Source organism: Psittacula echo (genome assembly GCF_963264785.1).
Source record: "Psittacula echo genome assembly, chromosome: 17".
Taxonomy (NCBI): Eukaryota; Metazoa; Chordata; class Aves; order Psittaciformes; family Psittacidae; genus Psittacula; species Psittacula echo.
This window is the reverse complement of record NC_137753.1, coordinates 8,290,648-8,309,795: the sequence shown is the minus strand read 5'-3', so window position 1 is coordinate 8,309,795 and position 19,148 is coordinate 8,290,648. Positions and strand designations below refer to the sequence as shown.

At 51.5% G+C, this 19,148-nt stretch overlaps 1 protein-coding gene across 3 annotated transcripts in view; it reads right to left on the bottom strand.

Annotated features, from left to right (window-relative positions):
- The window catches only part of PAX7 (paired box 7), a gene marked incomplete at both ends in the record, with an annotated part of 98,935 nt that extends 80,635 nt beyond the window's left edge, over nucleotides 1–18,300 (bottom strand). For 2 of the 3 annotated variants that reach the window (XM_080631348.1, XM_080631350.1), the window contains 4 exons: nucleotides 14,267–14,395; nucleotides 15,403–15,532; nucleotides 16,156–16,391; nucleotides 18,216–18,300. In XM_080631348.1, the coding sequence (XP_080487474.1) occupies nucleotides 14,267–14,395; nucleotides 15,403–15,532; nucleotides 16,156–16,391; nucleotides 18,216–18,300 (580 nt within the window). Of the gene's footprint in view, nucleotides 1–14,266; nucleotides 14,402–15,402; nucleotides 15,533–16,155; nucleotides 16,392–18,215 lie in introns of all 3 variants that reach the window. The other variant, XM_080631349.1, reaches the window with a different exon arrangement.
- Nucleotides 18,301–19,148: the final 848 nt, after the last annotated feature.

Here is a 19,148-nt window from a genome sequence, read left to right as displayed (position 1 = left end):
GGATCCCATTCAACCCTCTCCTGACAGCTCAGCCGCTCTCACACTTCACCAGCCAGCGCAGGGCCGGGCTGCTATGTGAGCCCGACCCCCTGCCCCACAGCAGGACCCCCCCTTGGTCCCCTAACAGGAATGCGGGGAGCCGAGAGGGCGGTTTTCCTGGGGAGAGCAGCCCATCCCCGGCACCTCTTGCAGGGACGAAACTCGGGATGGAGGATCGGGCCTCCCCGAGGAAGGGGCGAACCTCGGAGCTGCCCGCTAAAGAGGATGGCCGGGGCTCACTCCCCCCGGTGGGTAAGGAGCCCCTGAAACCCACCGTATGGGACAAAGACCTAGAACACCCGGCGGCCAAAGGGTAACGTCCAGCCACGCCACGACCTCGCGGTTCTGTAGGAAATTTCATTACACTGCCAGTTATTCCCCTTTTTTTACCCTCTATTTCCCCCCCTTTCCCTCTTTCTGCCTCCCCACGACCTTCATATAAGCAAACAGGCCCGCGAAGCCGAGGTGGAGGTCACGTTAAGTCATGCCGTCTGACTTGGTGAACTTTGAGCTGGGTGATTAGGAGGGGGGTTCTCCTTTTTCAATTTCTCCACTTCCTAGGTCTCTCCATTGTTCCAATTCCAAACAGCTGCTGGTGCTAATCTTTCGGTTATTTGCAATCAGGAGGAAGAAATACCCACACCCTAGAGTGCTCCGATATTAGCCCTAAAGACAGCCCTGGAAGCTGGGGAGATGGAGGAAAACAAAACAGACTCAAGTTATTGAACTCAGTTTGACTCTGAGCCTTTCAGGTACCTCTCAATCCCAAATCCGCCGGCAGAAAGCCATGGAAATCAGGCTTACAGGTACCACCGCATCACTTAAAGCCAGATCTCATTTTATTTGTAGTTTTTCCAAAGGTTAAACTCCTCCAGCCACTCAAGGTCTGGCCAGGGCTAGAAGGGAGGGAGGACAAATACCAACCGAGGGCGAGCTGGGAGGAAAAGAAACGGCGACAAAAGCCCAGTTGGAGGCAAACCTGGAGAGCTACGCCCAGGAGGGTTTTGGTTGAGCTGGCTCTGAAGGACTGTAATTTTTTCCCTAAGCTAGTATTAAGAAGGGATGGAGAAACTAAAGGGTTGAAGGAACCTGGAGTTTCCCTTGTGTAAAGGAAACCGTCCTGCTTACACGTGTGGAAGTGGTGATAGACAGGAGTGCTCTGCCCCGCGCGGGTGGGTAGGAGATCCCATTTAATTCATGTATTCCCCTAATAAATAGGGGGAATAGATGAGGAAATGGGAAAAAATAGATGGATGCCGGGTAAGGAGAGGTGCGGTTAAGGATGGGTGTCTACCCTGAGGCATCCCGAAGGAGAGAAAGGAATCACCCCTCGCTTCCCAGGCAGCAGAAACATCACTAACGATTCAAACCTGTGCCAAAAGCCTTAAAAACCGGGCTCCTACACTTGCTGGGGTGCCCCCCGAGGTGTCCCCAGTGTTTCTGGGGAGGGGAGGAACATAACACATTAGACCTCGATAGTCTTACACAGCCCTGGCGCCCTCTCAACCAGCAACGCGGAGCTTTATTGGTTTACTTGAGTGTTAATCCCTTAACAATCAAGTTGTCTGACCACCGAGCCCCGTCTCTATTCTTGTTTACATCTAATTAGGGGGCTGAAATGCCACTTCCCTTCCCACCCCACACCCCCCCCTCAAGCCTTCATCCCAACTTTCATTTCACCACTTTTAGACAGGTAAAGCCCCTTCTCCCGGGGAAGCGATTGAAGATAATTACAGCGGTGGCTCGGCAGCAGCTTGTCGGGGCCCAGATGGATGGGAAAAAGAGAGCTTGGAAGAGTCTGGGCACCAAAACCCCTGTTATTCCCACTCCAGCTCACCTTTGGAGATGGTGTGGCCCTTCTTTCCTGCACCCACTACCCCCGGCGGGGGGAGTAGGGAGGTGGTCCACTCCCTGAGATGTGTGAATGAAAGGAAGCGCTCTCCCATCCCTCTGTCCCGAGCATCTCAGAGCTTCTCTTAATTCAATTAAAGCTCGGAACTCCAGGAAACCAGCGGAGATCCACCCAAGCAAGCCAGCAGCAGGGCCTAACAAAGGATCTTTCTTTCCAGAGGCCGTGGGGACCCCGGTGGCCCCTTGGCCACCCGAACCGGGCATTCCGGGGTTAACGGCGGCGAGCTGGGACTGCCGCCTGGCTCGGAGCGCGCCTGGGGCCAGTCCTGGAAATCAATTTTCAAAACAATCAGTTTAGGGGCTTTTAATTAAGCTTTAAACCAGTGGTTAAAAATAGCAGTTTACTTCTTTGGGATGCAAACTAGGCTAGCGTCAAAATAAATCACACAGACGGGCCCGCTGCCTTTTGGGATTCAGGCAGACGTAGATTATATACGTCCCAAGATTACGAGGATTTTTTTCTTTCTTTCTTCTAACACTTATTCTCTCCCTCAGCAGCTGCTCTTTCCCTGCCAGGCACTGAACTGTCCATAGGACCGCAAAGCCGTGCAGCTTTCCCAAAGCAAAGCAACGTACCGGCGAGGAAATCTCAGCATCCCGGCCCTAGGTCAGCATCCCGCTGCCAACAGCAGGCTCACCGCCTGCCTTTAGATATCAGAAAGACGGGGAACAAGAAAAATAACCTCAAATAAACTATTCGGCTGGGTTTATTGCAAGGAGAAAAAAAAAAACATTCCGGGGCTTGGAGTGCCGCAAACCCATACCGTTGTCCCCAAAGATGAATTTTGCTCCAAAGCTGAATTCAGGCTCCTTTTGTGCCTTTGTAAACTACAAAGCGGATCCTCCAGGTCCTTCCCACCTCCCCGCCGCCCTCTTCCTTTGTTTAATACTTCTGTGCACACAGCAAAAGGGATGTTCTTAGGGCCCAGCCCGAAACGTATGCTCCGCACCTTTAAACCCCTTAAACTGGAGCCGGATTTTGGCTCCTCGGCCGGGAAGCAGATGCTTAACCGCAGCTCTTGCACCCAAAGCAGCTCTTTAAAGGCACTGCAGTGTTAGGTTGATTAAGGAGTAATTAAGGGCGGTGGAACTCCTTTGGTACCGCTTCTAAGACTCCCCTCACCCGGAGGATTCCTCCCTAAGTGTCCCAGATAAATTACAGATAGGGCTGGCATAACTTTTGTCCACGACGGGCCGGGAGGAGCCTGGACCGCAAACCCCGCTCAGCAGTGGCTGCTGCGGCAGTTCATGCGAACCGCGGGCAGCCAAGCCTGGAAAGCAGCGATGAGAACGGGGGAAGATACACGGACGCGACACTTCTCCCCCCTGCCAGAGCCGGGAGGGCTTGCCAGGCAGTTTATTTGCCTTCCTTCCCATCCCTCGCAGCCCCTAATTCTCAGCTCTTCCGCGGGGCCGAGCCCGGGGATCAACGCGGCTCCTCGGCCAAACGCGCAGCCGAGAACTTGACCCAGTTTATTCCCAGTTTGGGAAGAAAAGCAGACTTCAGCCGCCGCTTCCGAGGGGAGCGGGAGGGGTTTCCTCATGCCCCCCAGATTCGGGGGGGACAGGATATCGGGGTACAGCTAACCCGGGAAGGATGCGCAGTTCGGCTGCTTGGGCTGCTTGGGGACCCGGCACCCTCCATTCCTACCCCCCAGAAGCAGGACTTGGGGTTACCTCCTTTTTTTCCTCTCTCAGCGAAAGGAAAGACCTCAATTCCCCATGGGAATGGTGGAGAAGAGCTTTAAAAAGGAATTAAATCTCACCACGAGGGAAGACAAGGGCGGGTGTGGGACCAACGGGGTCGGAATGGGAGCTTTCCCCGATCAACCTGCTCTTGTGTCGAGGGGGGAGCAAAACCTTTCCACAACTGGATTAATCCCCCCCAAAACTCTCTCCTTCCCCTTCCGCGCTACTTTCAAGGACTTGCTGTTGCTGCTTTCCCTCCACTCCTTCCCTGAGCATCTCCCCCCCTCCCAGCGGCTTCCCCCCTTTTAGATCTCAGCGTGTTTGCTCTTGACTTCATCCACTAAGTCAATAGTTTGGAGATGCCCTCATCCTCAGAGGCCCGAGCCCCCTTGTCCCCTCCCTGTTTTCTCCTGCGGATAATGGCAGCCTTTTGTCGTGTAATCAAGCTCCCGAGGGGTTGGGAGACAGATATAGATTCTTGGCATTTGTCGGTGAAAATGAAAGCTGGATTAGGCAGAGGCGGCTGCACACTCCATGGTAAAGGACAACAACTATTCCCCCATTGAAAGTCCCATTCTGGTTTGGTTATTTTATCTTTAAAAGTTGTTTGTATTTCTAAAGTGGCTATTGATGCACTTAGAAAGTGTAGCAAGCTGTAAAGCCTCGCTTCAAATGAAAGGCGGACAAAAAAAAAAGGGGAGGGGGAAGAAGAGGGGAAAAAAAAGGGAGGTTAAGGGGAGAAAACAGAGCAAGGCAAAAAAATACCGGCAGAAAAGGAGGGGGAAAACGAGAAGGGGGTGGCAAAAGAATCAAAAAAGATCAAATTCAGCCTGGGTAAAGTTTAAAATCCGAGCGAAAACTCGCAAATCACAGCAGCCGGGCGGGGAGCGGGAGGTTCGGCTCCGCTTTTCCCCTTCCCTGCCTCGCAAGCGGAAAAATCCTGCCACTATTCAGGTTTTCCTGCTGCCGGGGGTAGTTTTTGCTCCGCGGGGGACACTTGACTCTTTGCAAGTGAACTCTCAACCCACCCAGCTTTCTGCTCCGCGCTGGAGTTAGTTGATTCCTCAGCCATGGATCACAACCACCACCTTATTTTGCTCCTTGACGGAGATTTGCTCTTGCCAAGCAGAACAGGGAAGATTGTCCATCTCTGCACTATTAACCCCTTAGCATTTTCCCTTGAGGAGCACGGAAATTTTGGCTTTATATATCTAATTTCCCCCCTAAACATCACTTGGATTTAATCATCCTGGTTCCCCTCGTCCTTCAGATGCGTCTTAATCTGGGGTTGTAGCGTCTTTCCCTCTTGACACCCCCCTCTCCAATAAAGAGAGGGTAGCAAGAACTGTGTTATTTTGTTTGTTTAAAAATAAAGCCCATTTGTTTCCCCCCCCCCCCAAAAAAAAAAAAAAAAAAAAGAGGAAAACTTTCCCCCTCCTTTTGCTGGACTTTCAGGAATGGAAATCGCAGTTTACCCGCTGCGAGCACATTCAGCCGCACGCACATGGAAGTTTGTGGCTGGAAGGAGATTAAGGGGAAAACTCCAGGAAAAAAGAAACAAGAGCAACAAGGTACAACCCGAATATTCCCATTCTCAAAAAACAACCACCAAAAGAAGAGGCTTCAAAAGCTCAATTTGCTGCTATTTAGCATCAGATAGGCATCTTCCTGAGAAGTGGGGGATGAATTTCAAAATCATTAAGTTACTGAACAGGAAAAGAGCGAATCCCACTGGAAAATGCAAGCTTTTTGCTAAAGGCGCAGGTCTATGTGGGTATATATGTGTTTATATATACATATACTCCTTTAAAATCCCCAGCTCCGGCTCTGTGCCCTCTCCTGGATAATTTCCCCCATACAAAGGCTGGGCCTATTAATCCCGTCCCCCCCAGCCCCCATTCCTATTCATGTCAATGTTTCTTTCTCTTTTTTTTCCTGAGCAATCAAATATCCCTGAGACAGTTGTAGCGAATTTAAACATGACTGTCCCCTGAATATCCCTTGACATCGCAGTGTCCTTTGTACCTTCACCCTCTCCTTTTAAAGACGGTTATACATTTAAAAATTCAAAATAAAGCAGCCGGTGGATGTTTATTAAAGCATATAAAGCAAGGCGAGGCTCTGCTTGGGCTGATTCTTACAAGGAAAAAGAACCCATCATCGTCTTTACGGAGCTGTTTAACAGTGGGAAGTTTCACGGGCAATTTAAAGCCCCTTCGAACTTTAAGGAAGGCGAAAAGCACCCGGGTATTTATAACTCGACTTGAAGGGGAGTTGCTCGAAAGCAGCAATCCTGTCGAGTCAACTTTCCTCGCTCGCCTTTAATTCCCAATAAGAATGCAAATCAATTTCGTCCCTATAATGGGAACGAAAGAAAAATTGTATATGTACTGTGTGTATATATACACACACATATATACATATTAGAGGCTTGCTGTCGCTCCGGACATTCTCCTCCAGTCCAGATCTGGACACCGAGGGAAATGGCAGCGGAGCAGGGGCAGATTTTCCCCCTTCCCTTGAGAAATAGGAAAATAACACTTTTTCGGCCTTCCCCTCTTCCTTCCCTTGGATTTGGGCAGTTTCCTAACTTCCTCCCCCCCCCGTCCTCCTTGCCCTCTTTTAAAGATGCCACCAGGTCACTTTGATCCGCGGGCTTTAGGGTCTCCGGACAAAGGCAGCACTGAAGGCTGCGGGGTGTCCCCCCCTTCTCCTGCCCGCAGCCCTCCGGGGGGGGGTCTCGCCGCGGCCCTGCCCTCGCCCCCTCCCCAGGGTCAGGCAGAGTGCTGCCTTCCAATTTTAGCAACAACCAAAAAAACCCACCTAAAAACAACCAGCAAGAGCCGAGTGAAAACCAAGAAGGGTTTTTCCTCCCTCTTCCAAAGAGAAGGAGCGAGCCCAGGGCAAGGACAGTCACCCTGAAGGGGACAGCGGGTGTAAAAATAGTTCGTGCTTCCCCTGACTCCTCTGAGCTCCCCCCGCCCCGGGGTGCGAGCATCCTTCTCGGGGTGCAGAGCATCCTCCATGGGGTGCGAGTATCCTCCATGGAGTGCAGAGCGTCCTCCGTGCCCTCCCGTGCCCCCCAGCCCACCTCCAACGGGACAGGGCAGCCGGGGAGGGGGGCACCAGCCATAGGAAAGGCAATTCCCCCTTTGAACCCCAGCTTTTTTCTTCCCAAAAAAGACTTCTTCCCCCTTTTCCACATTGGCAGGTGGAGGTGAGAGGGGAGCATCCCGCGGGATGCTGAGGGAAGGGAAACCCTCCTCTTCCAGCGCGACCTCCTCGCCTCATTCGCCCTCTCGTTAGGAAGACTTGGCTGGTCATTTTTCCTTCTTTTTTGACTCTATTTCCCCTCGTTTCAAGCGCAAACCCCTCTGGGAACTCTCGAACAGCGCAACCAGGCCGGGACCCGCAGCCATGCACAAAATGGATGAGCTAAAATGTGTCCTCAGCTGCAGTCTTCATGAATGAAAAACCCCTTCCCCCCTCCCCCCCCCCCCCCCATCTCCGGCTATAGATTGATAGATATAGATATATTTCATGAATGAAGCGAGGGTCCTCCCCGCCTCCCCCCTGCCTCGGCTGTCCCTGCAGAGCCTATAAACAGCACCGGCCCTTCACAACAATTCATCACAGGACCCAGAGCCATCCAAGCAAGTAATGTGTAGCCTCAGATCTGGTATGTCCCACAAGACAGAGCGCCTGCTAATTAATAGACAGTGATTCCTGCAAGCAGCCCTAGAAGTCTGTAATATGATGAACTTCCTTTGTACCGGTGTCACCACAAATGTTTCTGATAAGGAAAAGCATCCAAGGATCAAAGACTATAAGCTTCTCAATTTCCTCAAGCTGCCTCTACTTTTCCTCACCTACTTTTTCTTTCTCTCTCCCCTTTTTTTCTCCCCTCCTTCTCGCTTTCCCAGCCCCTCCAAGGAGTCGCAATCCCCCTCCAAGGAGTTGTAATCCCCCGTTCTCCCTTCCGACAGCCCTGAGGTCCGCTCAAGTGCAAGGGTCAGTCCCACACCGTGCCCCCAAAATATCATCATCACTTGCATCTTCATATTCTGCCTTGAGAACAGCTCCATTCTCCCCCCCCTCAGCTCTTCCCCACTTCTCTCCCAACTCCACATGACAAATGTCTTTATAAACAGGCATTAGCTGACATCTAATTTCTTTTGTGGCAAGATGATGCCAAGTGCGAGCCCTCCCCAGTGGGTACCAGCCCCGGGTGGGGATGAGCTAGGAAAGAGGAGGTTTTTTTGGAAGATGGGGAGATGCCGGGAGTGGGGAGGGATGCAGCAAACCTCCCACCCCCGGGAACGCCGCAAAGCCGTGTCCTCATCCCAACCTCTCCTCCCTCCGTGAGCTGCACCTGCGCTTTCCAACCCCTTAATTCCTATTTTTCCTCGGTTGATAGAGGAGATGGGGACAAGGAGCCCCCCGAAATCCAGACCCCGAGGGCTCCGGATGCTCCATCTGCATCTTCAGCGCTAGGGAGGTGAAAGCGGTGCCCGGGGGGCAGGAGCAGCTCCCACCCGGCAACGCGGGGCTCCTTCTTCCCATCCCCATCCGCTGCTTCCCTGCCTGGGACCCCCCGCCCCCCGCATCTTCTCTCCCCCAGTAAAACCCCAGCAGAGCCTAAATCAGATTGAAGTTCCGGTTAAATAATAACCATTTTAAAAGGCAAAACCCGCTGGTGACGAGAAGTAATGTGGCAGTGAAATGGGCTTTTTCTTCTCCTTTTTTATAGGCTCTATAAATATATAATATTTGCAAAGCTCAGGTCTTAAGAGGGTCCCTTATTTGCTTATTTCTTTTGTAGCAAACGTAATTTTTAGAAAGATACTTCTTCCCCCTCCCCCCCCCCCGCTTTACCCTAATGCTCGAGTAAGAACCTTACAGCTTTAAGGCCAGTGTTATATGTGCTTTAAAATCCTGCCATGTAAATTCCCCTGAAAAATTTGGAAAGCTTCTTGGAATGGGGGGGGGGGGGGGGGGGGGCTTTGGGATGGGGGGCTAAGGAACTGGGAGAGGGGGAGGGGGAGAAAGGGGAGGTTAATCCGGGTTTAATGCTATGATGCAGTCACAGGACCAGGGCTAGGCTGATTGTGTTATCTCTTCCCAACATTTGGGTCTCCCATATTTCACCCAGCCAAATAGCTGCGAGAAAAAAGTGCGTATGGAGGCACTCCTGACGCCTCAGGAAAATATGTTATTAATATCTAAATAACTTCCCAATACTGTCTCTAAATCTCCCCTTCACCACTCCAGATGATGAATTCGTTTGAAGTGTTCTCCCGTCTCATCTTTTCAGTGTCTCTCTCTCTCTCTCCCCCTTCTTTTTTATAACCAGGCTTATTTCAAACTGGTAAATATCTAATTCCTTTAACCACACTGCAGACACGTCTCTCCCCTCTTATATACAATTCTCATTTGGAGAGAGCCATATATACATGGCTTTATAAAAGAGAATAAGCCCCAACACAGCCTTAAACTATTTCTTTACATTATTTGGGGGTTAAGAGAGGAGTACTTTGGGGGGGGGGGAGGGGGGATCTGTTTGTTTCCGAATAACCCCCGCGCACACCTGGATCACACGTTCCCCTCACAGCCTTTCCTGCCGCTTAATTCAATCTCTGCCTTCTCTCTCCTACCCAATTACGGGCGAAACCTCGGATTAGAACTAGACCTTTACGGCTTCTTTCCTCTGCGCCCCTATCACTGCATCCATCTCTCCAGCATCGCCAAATATCTGCTTCCTACCCCTCCCAGGGCAATGTAATCTACCGTCCACCTTCAAATTAGAGATTATAACGTCTCGAACGTATTTCCTTTCCCATCCGAGCTGAACCCCGGGCACCCCACTTGCCAGCCAGCGCTTCCGATACCAGCATTCCGCTTTCGTATTCCTCGGTCTATGATTGAACCGATTCTTCTCCCCCAAAGCAAAGAGGGGGAATGATGTAGGAAAAGAAAAAAAACCTCAAACAAACCCTGGATCACAAACATCTCCCTTATATTATTTCACTCCCTACTGTATAATTGAACCTCTCTCCCCGCATCCTTGTCTCAAGTTTGTTTTTTAAAACGTCTTGTATTAGATTATACTCGTTTATTCCCCCTTCCAACCTTATCTCTCCTCCTCTCTTCTCTCCTTCCCGTCACACTTGATTTAGGAAGGAGTTTATCTTGCAAACATTTGCCTACTTTGTTTATGTAGACCAGGTTCTGCAGCTACTTGTTCCCAAAAGCCACTGTTTGCCTTTGTAATTGTTATCTGTGTTTATTGTTGTACCTCATTTGTCTCAGCTTTTTTTGTGCCATGTAAGCTCCGTGTGTGCTCACATCCACCCCCCTTCCTTCTGTCTCTCCCTGCCTCTTTTTTTCCCTTTTTTTCCCCTCCTTTTCCCTCTTCTCCCTGAAATATGCACAGAATAACTCAGCCTAAAGCCAATGAATTGCTTGACACTACCCTATCTCTTTCCTGCCCCCCATTATTAGAGCTGATCCCACTCGCAACACTCACAAATCCCGCCTGGGCTCTGTTTGATTAGATTGCCAACCTTTCGTAATCCCTTGATTTGATGAAGTGTCTCTTTCCCCCCCCGCCCGCCCCCCCCAGATCCCTTCTAAACATACATTTACAGAGACAGCGCTTGTTGGTTTTAAATCAATGCAGATTGTTTGCTGATAAATTGACTCCACATCTCCCCCCATCCCAGCTTGGGAAGCAAAACGCCTTTCCGGGGGAGGATGTTCCCCACTTTCTCCCTTTCCCCCCTAATTCAATTTGTAGGACCTTGTAAAGCCAGTCCAGCCTCCTTCTGTTTCCACTCCCCCCCCCAATAAGTATCAATGACCGCTACTAAATTAAATTATCACCTCCAAATGTCCAAATATCGCTCCCTTCAAGTTGTTGTTCACACTTGGACGCCATTCCCATCCTCAATAAAAAACCCCCCTCCCGGTTTTCCCACTCGGGTTTCCCCATCCCGGGAATGGGGAACGAAGCAACGATCGGTGGAAACAACTCGGCGTCGGAAAGCGGAGTTTGGCGAAATGGAGAAGGAAATGAATGAAAACTCCCTGAATTCAGCCCAGGTATCACCCAACGGGCCCCCCCCCGCACCCTGCGAGCACCGCCGGAACCCTCAGCATCCTCCGCGGGCATCGTACCCCGCATCCCGCCGCGGTACAGGGGGACCAAGACAGGCTGCCCCACGCGTGACCGTGGGGTGACACATCTGGGGGGAGGACACGGCACACTTCTGAGCTTCCCTCTCCTCCCGCATAACCCCAGCTCCCCCCTTTCAACCGCGTATGGTTGCAATTAATACCCCGCCAGGATGAGCCCCCTCCTTGCTCCTCCCGCACTGAAGGCTGAGCACCTTCCCCAGCACCCCGTGAGATTTGGAAGTGCCCAAATTCCCCCCTTTTTCTCCTCCATTCCCATCGAGCAGCACGGAAGAGCAGCGCATCACCCACGCGTGACCCTCCCTAATAAACCCCACCAGTCATAATAAATAACAACAGCCCCAAATAATAATAACTCGGTTTTAACAAGGATATAGGGGAAAAAAATAAATAAATAATAAAATAAGGGAAAAAAAATAAAGTGAAGCCTCATGAATATATGCCCAGGGCGAGCTGGAGTGAGCCGTTTAAAGATGAAAGTGCAAAGAAATAAAGGCTCAATTTAATCTGCCTTAAAACCCTTCAACTTAACGTTTGTGCTGGGAACTCAGAGAGTGAGTACTGATTGGGGATAAATACATTTCTTAGCATGCCTTGGAGCTATTACACCCTTCTCCAACACAGCTCCCTATTCAACAGCCACAGTTTTCATTACCAGCTCTAATAAGTCTTAACATTATTAAATGCCAAGCAGACGATAGAAAGAAACAGGCGCAGGGTGGAAGCTTTCTTTAACACTTAAAAAGAGAGAGCATTTAGGGCTGTCTTCCTCCGGCTCCCCGCAAGGAGAACCCGCAAATGGAGCAAAGGCGTTTGTCAAGAGGAAAAAGGCCAAAACAAAGTTTCCCCCCTCACCCCCCATATACGAGAATAATACAAATGCGTTTAACTCCCCTGCAAACCCAACCCAAAGCCGCGCAGGAAAAGCGGAGCTGGAGAACAAGTGGCAGGAGCGCGGTTGTGTTTTTATTTTCCCAAGGAAAATGGATGGGGAGGGACCCACATCTCTAAAGAATATGATTCTTTTCGAGCCAAAAATAAAAGTCAAACCCGAGCCTACATTCACCGCCCCTGTTTGACAAGTTAAATCACCCATTCGCCTAATCGGGGGCCATTGCAACTTTTCCGGACGTGAAAACACACATTGACGGCGGTAAATTCGAGTTTAGTTTTCATTATTATCTGTTTCTAAGGGTTAGTTTTTAATCGCGTTGGATCTTGCTGAGATCGCGTCAGCGTTCGGCCGCCGCCGGCTCCATCCCGCTGCCGCGGTTGATGCTCCCACCCCCCGTGACCCCAAACCGGAACTGTTTTGGGGTAAATTTCCCATAAGAAGAGTCAGGACGCGATGGCAAAGGAGGGAAAACAGGACTGAAAATATTAGGGATAAAGCGGGGTTTATCGGAAGGGCCGCGAGGGGAGCGCGGCTGCGGAGGTACCGCGGCGCTCCGCGGGCTCCGGCATCAGGAATTTGCCGTGGATTCAAACCGAGCTGGTTTCACACAGAACTGGGGGACCGTGATTTATTTGTCCGCGATATTACCCATGAAGGAAGAAGAGAGCGTTTCGTTTTGCTTATTGACACGCACTTCTGCCTGGTCTTAGGGAATCAAAAGCTCCCAGCTCCATTCCTCCGCGTTTGATTTTTGGGGGTGGTGATGGGCAAAACGCGCACGGACAAGAAAGCAAATCAATGATCTTAAAAATGGTATTTTTTTTCAAGTGATGAGTCTCGAATAAAATTCATCTCGAACCCCAAAATCCCTCCCTCTCCCTATATAAAGTGACCCCGAAGTGATGGGGGGGGCTTTTAGCGGACACAATAGCCCCGATTTGCAAATGAGTATCGCCTGTTTCCAAATCACAAGCAACATTTTGCAGCGTCCAACGGCTCCCTTTTTCCAACAGACGGTCCTATAATATTACAAAACTATCTAACAGCAGGGAGTTTTGAATAATTTATCTCCCTTTCTTCCCTTCCTCGGCCCTTTGTCCAAACTTTTTCTCCTCCTTGCCGAATTTTGAATGAGAATAGACAAGCCCTCCCTCCCCCATCCCTTTACTCCCGTTTTAAGGCAGCCCAGGGTTTTCCCCCTTTTCCCCCTCCCCTTCCCCCCCCCTTTTTCTCTTCTTCTACTGTTTGCTTTTGTGGTCAGGAATCTTTTACTTATAAAGCTTCAATAGACTTGAAGGTCTTTGTAAGTGAAGTTCATCTTCAAGGTTGGAAAAAAAAGGGGGATCGGATCCTTAAATAAACCCCTTTTGTGCACCTTCATTTAAAACTCTCAGGAACGTTTGATGGTAACATGGAGAAGCTTTATTTTGTGCCCTCCCGATATTTCCCCACTCATTCGCATTGTCCCAAAATAGGGAAAACTTTGTGGCTAGGGAGAAACTTTGGAAGCAATTCCCCGGCTGCTTCCCACACCCGGATTGGGGATGTGGAAAATACGGAACTCCGACTGCCATCGCTATTTTACCATCAATTTGGGAGGAAAGCAGCCAACCCCAATTTCCTGAAGCTCATCCCCAAGACTTGGATTATTGCTGTTTCCCCCCCCAAAAAAGCGGTGAGCTCTGCGACACAAGGAAATCATTTTCTGCTTAAACCGATACTCAAGCTCCTCTCTCCCGCTGCTTCAAACTTCCCTCATCGGTAAACCTCAGTGATGCTCCCTAAACCCAACACCTTTCCCTCTTTTTTGGGGGGCGAAGGGGAGTCATCACCCCCACCGAGCTCGCCAAAAAAACAAATGACAAGTGCCACGTTGCCGCGCCTCATCCCTCACATTTACAGCCTTTAAAGAGTTTCGTTTTTCCTCCCACAAGGTAAGTGCCAAACATGGGAGGTGACAACAGCGAGATTTCCCATCACACCAGCCTGGCCTCATGCCTTTCATCAGGAACGCCACATTTATTGCCCCTGATTGGATTTAGGGGTTCAGACCCCCGGTTCCCCCCTATCCGAGGACTCCCCATGTCCCCTCCGCGCTTTCCCAGCGCCGGCGGCTCTGCGGCAGCACCGATCCCGGCTCCTCTAATTGATATTGATTGGCCAAATCGGTCAACTGTCAGTTGGAGTTTCAGGGGACCACTTAGAGAGCAGGAGAGAAATCTGTTTAACAAATTCATTTAGGAATCAGAGATGGCTCCCACCCCCCCCCAGCCATCTCCTTTCCCTTCTTATATATAATTAATCCAGAGCAAACCACCGACAACTCTTCCTCCTGGGGAAGCATCCGCAGCCCGAGGAGCTGGGTACCACGATCCCCTCCAGGGCCCTACGTCGCACCCTCGACTCCGCTTGCAGAGAGGACAAATAGAAGAGGCTCTGAAGCCATCATCCCGTCTTGCTTTTGATAAGGGGGGACATGTCCCCTCTCCTCAATGTCCCCTCCAAGCCAAGCCCTGGGACACTCGCGGCCGCCTTTACCTTTGTCGCCCAGGATGCCGTCTATGCTGTGCTTGGCCTTCTTTTCCCCGTCTTCCTCCTTCTTGTCGCAGTCCTCCTCTTCCTCTTTCTTCCCGAATTTGATGCGTAGCACACGGCTAATCGAACTCACTAAACCTCAGACAGTCAAAGACAAAAAGGCAAGTATAAGCTGCCTGGGAAGGTGAGGTGGGAGCCGGCTGGGAAAACCCAAGCTGGGACTGCAGGGCTTGGGCAGGAGGCCTTGTGCACACACGAAGGGCATCCGCACCCCCTTTTCCCAGGGGTACACACATGCCTGGTCTTCTGTGCCCTCTGAAACACTCCTGAGGTCACCGAGCTGCTAAAGTGGACACCCAAAGTTGGATGCACTCATCACTGTCCTCCTGAGACACCCAGCCTGAGCAGCACCTACTTGTGCATGACACCCCCCAGAGCATCACAGCCAGTGCAATACCCTGAGGCACGCACCCCCTGGACTACAACCTACCTTGTGACAGGGAAAAGGCCCCCAATACCCAGCTTCCACCCCAGCCCCAAACAGGACCCTGAAAGCTGGGGTCAGACCTGGGCCCTGTCCTGCTTTGGGGGAGATGTGCCCTACAGAGAAGGCTCACCCCCCCAAAAAATAGAGGTGAGCTCACAGAAGGGACCTAAAGAGCTCATCAGACCCCAAGCACATCCCTGCAGGCCAGATATTGGGATACAAGGTCACTTTCCGTGGGCGATGGGGATCCCTGGCTGATGGAGATGCTGCTCTGCAACCCCTACTGAGCAAGCAGATCCCAACAGGACAACCGGGGTCCTTGTAACCCTGGATTTGGGGGCTGCATCCAGGCAGGCTCCCTCTGCACCGGGACATCCCTCCCTGCTTTCATGGCAGTTGGGATAAGTTGGGAAAACCGCTGTGTTTGTGTTTGTTTTCCCAGCAGACCGCAGCGTGGCAGGGGCACAACCCCCCTGATGTTTATTTGCTGCTGTGGCTTTGCTTAAGGTGATTTATTTTCCCCTCTCCTCTATCAAAGCAAAGGCCGAGAAGATGTTTATAGCCCCTGGAAACATTTTGTGGTGGCAATCCTCAATTTCCTCCATCTTCCTATGGGAATCGGGCTGTCCTTCTTGCCAAGCTGCCTTCTCACCTGAGGGCACAGTGCTCCGGTCGCAGTGCCCGTCCTTCAGGAGCCTGTCTCGGATCTCCCAGCTAAACATCCCGGGGTTTTCCCGTTTGTATTCCTCGATTTTCTTCTCCACGTCAGGAGTTGCAACCTGCTTTTGTGATCAAGGGACACCGGTGCGTGCCCGCATGTGCAGAGAGAGGGAAAGGGGAGAGAAAAAGCGCTTTTAATTGAAAAGAAAAGCTGTTCAGCTCGGTTCAACCCTCTTTACCCTGGCTGCTAGTTCGGGGGGCTGAAAATAAGGATTTGAATGGGGGAAAGGAGGGAAAGAAGGCGGGGAAAAGGCCAAATGTTGGCACCCTAAAAGTAGAGTCCCTGGGGAGCACAGAGACCAGCCAGGATGGGTTTATCCTGAGCCTTATGGGAGAAGGAGGCAGGGATGGAGTGCAGGGCATGCTTCATGTACACCCAGCGATTTATTATTCCCTAAAACATCAGCTCTCCTCCTGCCCACAACCCCGGGGCCGAAACAAATGCTTGAACTCACACCACTTGTTGCACATGGAGGGGGATAGGGAATCACTTTAAATTATTCATAGCCTTCAACTCGGCACCGGTTTCTACCCATCGGAGCCTGCAAACTGCAGCTTTATTAAAGCCCTTTCCTCTCCTCCCTCTTTTCCCCGCCTATCCACCTGAAAAACTTCTATCCCCCTGAAGAAATCTTCATTGTAACCTAAGGCGAGCGGTTCAGCTCGGCCCCAGCATTACACTCACCCTGGGCTTGCTGCCTCCGATGGCTCCGGGACGGATGGAGCCCGTCTCCTGGTACCTACAGAGGATTTTGGAGACGCAGCCGTGGGAGACCCGCAGCTGCCGGGAGATCACGCAGGGCCGGATCCCGTGATGGGCCATCTCCACGATTTTATGACGGATGTGGTTGGGCAGCGGTCGGCCGTTGATGAACACTCCTCCGAGCTGGTTCACCCGGCCCTGGCCCAGCGGGGTGGAAACTGGAGAGCAAAAGCGGGGGGGAAAACCATCCCAACAATTGGGAGGGAAAAAGTTAGAAGAGGGGAAAGTCCAGCAAAATGGGGCACATCCCTCCCCGCACCTTCAGCTTCTCTCGTGGTGGTTGAAGCTTGCAAAGAAGGGAGAAACCTCTCGCCCATCCCCTGGCCTCCGCATTTATCATGGGGAAGGACTTTTCCCGTTGATAGAGGGGAAATTAAACCAGCCCGTAGCCCATCACGCCGCTGTGCCCGTGTCTCCCTCTCTATATAATTCCTGTCATTCCACATCTCTGATTTAAACGCTTTAACGTTTGAAATAAGGAACGATTGAAACCCGCATAGCAACCCCCTAAAGAAACTTCCCATTCCCCCCCAAAACCCACCCCACTTTCTGCTCCGAATTGCAGCTGCTTCCAAACAAACTTTTGGGAAATAACCTCTGGAAACACCCTCGAGGGGCTTTTCTCCCTTTTGATTTTTCCCGTGGTTTTAGGGGGGGAGTTTGGTTAAGGCGGAACAAGCGTGGTACAAGCGCGGCTCCCCGACACCTTGTCCAGCGCATCCCCATCCGGAGCGGCGGCTCCTTAATCCCTCTCCCCAATGTATTTAATATCTCGCAATGGAGATCTTGCAGATTAAGACGATTTCACAGGCTGGAAAATAAGGGAGGGGAAAAAAAGAAGAAGGAAAACATAGGGAAAAAAAGGGGGAGCGAACTCAGCTGGGTAATTTGCGAGAAGGCTGGAGGGGGCGAAAGACTGTTCTTTATACAAAGAAAAGTCGATTCCAGAAATTGCCTCGCGATTTAACAAGAATCATGCACCACTAATTCCAAGTCACTCGGCCAGCACTCCCTGGATATATCATTATCGACAGATAACACTCGAGTGGCCAATTTTACATTCAAGAGGTACTAAAACCGCCGGCCGCTCTCTCTTTTCATTATTCCCAGTCATGTTGTGCAAATATTGTTGTAATCCTTTGATCCTTTCCCTTGCCGTCTGTTTTACTTCATTTGCTACAGAAAAGCACTTCACCAAATCCCCTCAGCTTGTGTGTTTTGCAGCCTGCGTGGTTTTGCCCAGGTTTGAGTTTCGCCACTTGATCACGGTCAGGAGGAAATTTCCCTGTTTAATAAATGCGAGGAGAAGGGTCCCGCTTGGATTTTGCCCTTTTTTTAGATATGTGTAATTCCCGGCGTATGCCTAGAAATAATAACCCATAACGCAGGGAAAATAATAAAGGAAAGCAAACGATGAGGAAGTGGATGCGCTGCGAGATTGGGATGACACTTGGCGAGGTGACAGCTACAAAGTCCCCCCCCGTCCCCTCGCCAGCCCCGGCCAAGGAGAGACAGTGGCTACGATATAATTTAAGAGTGGGTTTTTCCGCCCTTATTTTCCCCTTGGAAAAGTGGAACACGACCAGTTTGGTTGGTTTTCCCAATCTTTGCGGGATGGTGGAAGCGTTGGGACATCTGCGGGTTGAAAGGGAAAAAGGAGGAAAGAGAGGGGAAAAAAGAAGGAAAGAAAAAATAAGGGGGGAAAGGAAGGGAAAAAGAAGAAGAAAAAAGAAAAGGAAAAACTAACCCGTGAGAACTTGGCCCCTAAATCTGCCCGATGCCTGAAACTCCTATATAAATAGGGTGGGTGGGGGGAAATAAAGCAAATCCCGATAATTTCGCAGGGACGGAGCATTTACAGCGGGAAGGAGCTGAATATTGGGGAGAAGTTGGATGCTGAGGCCGGGACCCCCCCCTTTCTCCCTGGTCCCCCCGAGGTGCTGGGGAAGGAGCAGTTCAGGGAGGCTCTTTCCCGGACCTACCTTCCAGCGGGAAGCCCGTCCGAGGGTAGTTTTGCCCTGGAGCCGGGCGCATCATCCGAGGCACCGTCCCGGGCAGAGCTGCCATGGTGTGGGGGGGGGGATCGGGGCGGCGGAGAGGGTCCGGTTCAAACCGGGGAGGGGAGAGGGAAAAGGGGGGGTACCCCTGAGCCCCGGGAGAGCAGAGAGAGCCGGGACGGGGGGGGATGCGGGGATGCGTCTCCTCGGAGCCGAAGTGCTTCTCTTCCAGCCCGCGGCTGCAAAACAAGGGAGAAATCTTTGCTCCAAAAGGGGGTCCAAAATGAAAAATATATGGAATAACGGGGGGTGAGGGGGTGGGGGAAGGGGGGGGCACCCACCAGAGAGTCTTCGTAAAGTTTTAGGGCTATGTCACGCCCGGCCTGAGCGGGCGCTCCGCAGGAATGTAAACCCGACTGCCGGGAGAGGCAGGCGCGGCCCAAGTTGCCTCGGAGCTGGGCTGGGCTTAGGGGGGGGGGAGGAAGGGGGGAGCGAGTCCCCCCTTATTTTGTTGTTGGCTTCTTTTTTCCTTAAGTGGTTGGTGCTGTCGCTTAAAGGATGCTGGTATTGGGGGGGGGTGGGGGGGTGGGGAAGGGAGGGGGGAGGAGGAGGAGGAGGAAGAGCGGAGGGAGAATGTCAGATGGAGGGTTTGGAAGTTGTTAAAGCGCCGAAGTTGGGGCGGTGAAGAGGGGGGGGGAGCGGGCGGCGATAGGCTCCGGCTCCTTTCCTTTATCCACGGCCGGGGAAGGGGGTACCAATAAGAGGCAGGAGCTTCCCAGCGCGCAGGGAAAGCCACGGGCTCGCCTTCGGTTGGGTCTCTTTATTTATTAGCATAACTTTTAAAGATATCGTTATGTATAACTAGGCTCGGCTTCCCTTGGGTGGAAAGCTAGGGGGGTGCTCCTCCGGTTTGGAAAT